At 43.5% G+C, this 5,999-nt stretch overlaps 1 protein-coding gene across 1 annotated transcript in view; it reads right to left on the bottom strand.

Annotated features, from left to right (window-relative positions):
* The window catches only part of IL12RB2 (interleukin 12 receptor, beta 2), a 67,030-nt gene that overhangs the window by 54,417 nt on the left and 6,614 nt on the right, over window positions 1–5,999 (bottom strand). Inside the window, exons 3-5 of the mRNA XM_012653759.1 lie at window positions 4,635–4,749; window positions 3,506–3,690; window positions 2,101–2,275 (exon numbers count right to left, since the gene is read on the bottom strand). Coding sequence (XP_012509213.1) covers window positions 2,101–2,275; window positions 3,506–3,690; window positions 4,635–4,749 — 475 coding nt within the window. The remainder of the gene's footprint in view (window positions 1–2,100; window positions 2,276–3,505; window positions 3,691–4,634; window positions 4,750–5,999) is intronic.

The raw sequence follows: 5,999 nt of genomic DNA, 5'->3' as shown, positions 1-5,999 counted from the left end.
TTAGAAAGCAAAAGAGTTTAAGTTTATTTCTTATACTTCTGGAGGCTGGGAAGTCCAGGGTCGAGGGGTTAAGGGCTTTTTTTTTGCCGGCGGGGACTCTGCAGAGTGCTGAGGTGGTGCAGGGCATCACATGGTGAGGGGCTGAGTGTGTTAACTTGCTAACTCAGGTCTCTCTTCCTTTTCTTATAAAGCCAACAGTTCCCATCCCCTGATAACCCGTTAATCCATTAACCCATTAGCCCATTAATCCATTCATGAGGACAGAGCCCTCATGGTTCAATCACCTCTTAAAGGCCCCACCTCTCAACACTGCCACATTGGGAATTAAATTTCGACATCAATTTTGGAAGGGACAAATATTCAAACCATAGCATTCTGCCCCTGGCCCTCAAAACTCATGTCCTTCTCACATACAAATACATTCATTCCATCCCCACAGCCCCAGTGTCTTAAATCCTTCCAGCACCAACTCAAAAGTTCAAAGTCTCATCTGTGAGCCTGTGAAATCAAAACAAGTTGTCTACTTACAACCATAGGGTACACATTTCCATTCCAAAAGGGAGAAGTAGGCGAGAAGAAAGGGGTATCAGGCCCCATGCAAGTCTGAAACCCAAGAGAGCAGACACTGGATCTTAAGACTCCAAAATAATCTTCTTTGACTCCAGGTCTGGCATCCTGTGTACACTGGTGTAGGGTTGGACCCCCGAGACGTCAAGCAGCCCCACCCCTATGGCTTGGCTGGGTTCAGTCCACCCAGCTCTCCCAGCCTGGTCTTGCATGTCGGTAGTTCTACACTTCTGGGGTCTCAATGGTGGTCCCACAGCTCAACTGAGCATTGCTCTAATGGGGACTCTGCGGTGGCTCCACCCCTACAACAAGTCTCTGCTGGGCCCCCAGGCTTTCCACAACATCCTTTGAAATCTGGGTAGAAGCTACCAAGCCTCCACAGCTCTTGCTTTCTGCAGGCCTGCAAAGTTTGTACCTGCCAGAGCTGCAGCATGAGCCACACCTGGGGCTGCCTGAGCTGGGGCAGACAAAGAGGGCTGGGCAGGAGTCAGGGAGCAGAGCCCTGAGGTGGCGCCGGGCAGTGAGGCTGTGGACAGCCCCGAGGGCCAGCCCTGAAGATGTCTGAAATGCCTTCTGGGTCTTTCTTCCTGTGTCTTGAGTAGCACCTGGCTCCCTTCTGCCCATGCTAGTCTCTTTAGTGAAAGGTCGCTGGGCTACACCCTTGATTTCTTCTTTGGATCAAGCTTTTTCACTCTCTACCACATGGCCAGGCTGCGAATTTTCCAAATTTTTCTCCTCTGTTTCTCTTTTCTCTAGCAGTTCACCATAAGCAGTCAGAAGTCATCATGCAGCAGCCTGAGCACTTTGCTGCTTAGAAGTTTTTTTCTGCCAGATAATTTTTTCTGCTATTCCATCACTCTTAAACTCGGCCCTCCACAAAGCCCCCGGGCCTGGACACAGCTCAGCCAAGTTCTTCGCCATAAAACAAGGACAGCCTTTACTCCAGTTCCCAGTACCTGCTTCCTCAGTTCCATCTGAAACCTCATCAGAGTGGCCTTCACGAGCCATATTTCTATCAGCATTTCGGTCTCAACCACTTAATCAAATTCTGAGGAGTCCCAAACTTTCCCTAGTCTTGTCTCCCAGGCCCTCACCAGAACCCAGGCTTTTTCTAACCTGCTCCTCCACGTTCTTGCAGCCTCTGCCCATCAGCCGGGTCCAAAGCTGCCTCCACATTTTCAGGTATTCGCTATCGGCAACACTCCCCTTCTCAGTACCAATTTTCCATATTAGTCTGTTTTCTGTTGCTTAAAACAGAATACCTGAAACTGGGTAATTTAGAAAGAAAAAGAATTTATTTCTTATAGTCAGGGAGACTGAGAAGTTCAGGGTTGATGCGCCAGTTCTGGTGAGAACCTTCTTGCCGTTGCGGACTCTGCGGAGTCCCGAGTGGCTCAGGGCATCTCATGGCCAGGGTGTCAGCACGCTAACATCTCTGATAGTTCTGAAGTGTGTACTAAATATTCTTAAACTTCATATTTTGCTAGTAAGAAAAGACGGAGGTCTGTGCAGCAATACTAAGAACCCCTTAACGTTTTTTTCCCCTTCACCCTAAAGACCATTACCATATTCCAGGACCTGCTGTTCCTGGGCCGGTATCTGAGTCGATTAAGCAGCACCAGTCCCTCATCTCGCCACTGCAGGGTACATCTGCTTGCAGAAGCATTTTGAAATTCGATTCTAATGTCCCACGGAGGAAGAGGCCTCACTAGTAATCAGGACAAAGAAAAAAGCTTAGTTCAGGATTCACGATCAGAAATTGCCTTAGGTACTGACATGAGCTATAAAGAGTTGAACAAAACTCATTTCTAAGATGCATAACTACCAAATTTGGTAAAATACATGAGATGAAAGTTCCTGGCTTTAAGAAAGAAAAAAAAAGTTAGATTCACTTCTAAATTGTTAAAATAATTTCTCTTAAATCCAACCTCATTTTTACCAAATAACTACTACCAGCATCAGTGATGTGTCGCCTCCACTTAATTCAATGGTTTTTAAAAAACCAACATGCCAAACCCGAGAGTTCCAATGATGAGAAGCCAGAGGTGGCAAGTGATGATCTTCTCAGGAGGAGGAGAATGTTGGTGGGAAAATTCATAGCAAAGGGGCAGAGCCACAGAGGAAAAAAGGAACAGGGGGAAAGATGGTGGCTTAGAGATAAGTGGTCTGTGTAAAGAGATGGGAAGTGGGTGAGGGGAAGTGTGGTAGGAAAGTGAGTAGTTAATGACTATGATCAGACCACAGTTAGCAGTGTGCATGCAAAGAGGTGCTGCGGAAAGTGAAAAGAGAGACACGTAGTGGGAGGTTAGAACAGCAGGCAGGCCAGAAGCCTACCTGAGATGGTCAGAACTTGGGATGCCTGACATTGGCCTCTGATTCAACTGGGCCAGTTATACTTACTTAGAAATGTGCTGGAACCAGCTCCCAAGATGATGAGAGGGATGGAGGTAAGTATTCTCAGCATTAGATGCATTTGTGACTTGATGCATTTATTTATAATTTGCACCTGGCTGCTCTAGCCCAGCAGGCCCACAGGTAGCCTATCTCAGAACAGTGGGAATAGTCATGGGGTAAAAGGACACCTCCTTCAAAAAGAGCCTACACTGAGCTTCTGGAATGACTTCACTTGACCCTCTCTTCAATCAGATGACATCGCTGACAGCTGGTTTTGTGATGAGATTTGAAGCCAAGGACTCCTTTCTCCGATACAGAGTAATGTTGAATATCCCATTTTGTACAGCTATCTGTGTAAAGTTCTAGGATCATGCACTCTTTCTTTTACTTCAAAGTCACTTCTATCTTTTGCCTATGCCTGTTGGCCACTTTCCATCAACCTTTGTCCCTCTTGAAACAACCATACAAAAAAGATTTGGGTGATTTTTAAAATAATTACCAAGTGCCAATGAATGACACCTACAAAAAGTGAAATAAAATGTACCTATGTCCAAGACCGTGAATGTGGATGGAAATGAAGAAGAACTTCCAAGACTATTGATGGCAGTAACCTTGGCTGTGAAGCTCGATTCAGGTGATTCAGGAGTGAGGTTGATTCCAAGGTCCAAATGGTCACAATAATAATCTTTACATTGCTTCTGCCAAGTTAGATTTCTTGGTCCACTTAACCTATAAACAAAACACCATTGTGTTTAGCAAGATATTTTATGTGCTACTTTCTCCTTTTAGTACAAAAGAACAAAATGTTCAAATATTTAAAATTCTAGACAGTTTTTAAAGGTCAGTCTTATTACTAAGGGATATGCCATGGGAATATTTATATTCTGTGGTCATAAATAGAACCATACTTCCCTTTCCCTTTTTTGGTAGAACTGAGATTTTTTTTTTTTTTTCAGTATCCAAATAGATAGATAGCTAACAATGCCTATATTGCCAGAATTCCCCAAACCGTGGCTGTCATCTTGGCTCCTTGGGGCAATTCTTAACACCATCCAAAGGATCCATGGCCACCTTGGCATCCACAGCACAAAAGTGCCAATTCCCAGTATAGCACTGGCCAGACCAGAATCCTGGGGCTACCTGCTTTCCCTCATCTCCTGCTCACTCAGGCACAGGGCAAATCAGCTGGATTTTTAATGCAATTACGGAATCTACTCCAAGGAACAGAATCTCTCAGACACTTTCTTCTTGTGTACTTTCAGGTCAGCCAATGGTGCTTTAAAAAGAAACTCCTCCAAGCTAATGGAAAACTACCACAAGGAAGAGTCTATTTATGTATTGTGACCCCAGGGTTCTGTAGCTGCAAAAGAGAAAAGAGATGTTATGCAGCCAGTTTAACCCTACCAGAGCAGGAAAGAACACCCATAACTCGGGCCTACACTGCTTTGCTGAGAACTCTCAGTTAGAACTCTGACCCTAGACATCAGGTCTCACGCTGTAGATGAATGAACCAATTTTAACCGATGAACACCAGAATTTTTTAAAAAAATATCTAATTGTTTGGAGGTGTCTATTGCTTCTTCTCTCTGGTAAAAATAAAACTTAGATATTTCTAAATATTATCTAAGAGAAGACCTACAAAAACAGCTGCAAAAACACAGCCTCTCACTCACTGTAAAGTATACTCAGTGTATAGGTGGGTGTCTCGTCCTCTGTCCCAGGTGCAGGCCACGGTGCCTTGCTCTCCCTTCTGTATACAAGATACATTTTGAGGCTGTTCTGGAGCAACTTTAAAAAGAAAGAGCAAAACCTTGTATTTGAAATATCACACAGGTGACATTTCAATCGCATTGTTATTATCTGCCAGCAACATGACAATACCTCCCCACATCACCCAATCCCAGATAAGCTGGAAACTATTTCAGATTCCATCAAGTTCAAGGTTGCCTCCAAGGTAAGAATTTCTTCTAATAACAGTAGTAATAATAGTGACTATGCATCAAACACTTGCTATATGCCAAGCCCTGTGATAAATGTTTCATGTGCAGTTTTTCTCAATTAGACAACACAGCACACCATGAGGTAGATAATGTTATTATCCTCATTTTATGGAAGAGGAAACTAAGACTTAGAGAGGTGGAATATTTTGCCCAAGATGACACAGTTATGAAGTGGCAGAATCAAGGCTACGGCCCAGCTGTGGCTGACTCGAGTCCAAGACTTTCCACTCCATATTCTACCATTTTCCCTGACAGATGATCATCTAATACCAGCTCTGTTAGTGATGGTAAGTTAACTTTTTAAGAGAGATGTCCACTCAAATATTAGAAACCTTTAAAATTTAGGGACTCTTTTTTCTATTCATCTGAAATTTGCTGCCAAGGCACTTCTACCCACTTGCCCTAGTCATGTCCTCCTGGGCTGTGCTACCTAAGTCTAATGTCTGCAGGGCATCACTTGGAGCACTGTATAAACATTTTCAAATTGATTCCTTATGTACATATACACGTATATGTGTACAGTGTACATATAAACACATATATGTATACATATATGTTTATGTATTATGTGTTTTTATATATAACTGTATACATATGTATATACACACATTACTCATAACTGGGCCACATATGTTAACTTTTCATCTTCTATACAACTTTTTGTTTATCTCGGAGTTAGTAATTGATTGCCTCATTTTTCCATTTGTTTTATTTTCTTATTAACATAATTCCAAACTTCAAGCCAATTATCTGAATCATTGTTCCACATATTCGGACACATTGGGACTTCTATCGGTTTCAACTGCTTGAGGACCTCCGTCCTGGAGGCTCGTGAACTTTGCAACAAGACAGGCTGCCTCCACACCTGGCACTCAGCTGTCATTCTGGGGCTGTTCATCCTCGTGCCCCATAAATCCCTTCTCCTTTATCCTGTGTTGAATCTCCTTTTCTTTCTTTTTTTTTTTTTGAGACAGAGTCTCACTGTGTTGCCCGGGCTAGAGTGAGTGCCGTGGCGTCAGCCTAGCTCACAGCAACCTC

Source organism: Propithecus coquereli, unplaced genomic scaffold, assembly GCF_000956105.1.
Source record: "Propithecus coquereli isolate 6110/MARCELLA unplaced genomic scaffold, Pcoq_1.0 Scaffold427, whole genome shotgun sequence".
Taxonomy (NCBI): domain Eukaryota; kingdom Metazoa; phylum Chordata; class Mammalia; order Primates; family Indriidae; genus Propithecus; species Propithecus coquereli.
The sequence above is the reverse complement of the archived record's forward strand: the minus strand, read 5'-3'. Positions and strand labels throughout refer to the sequence as shown.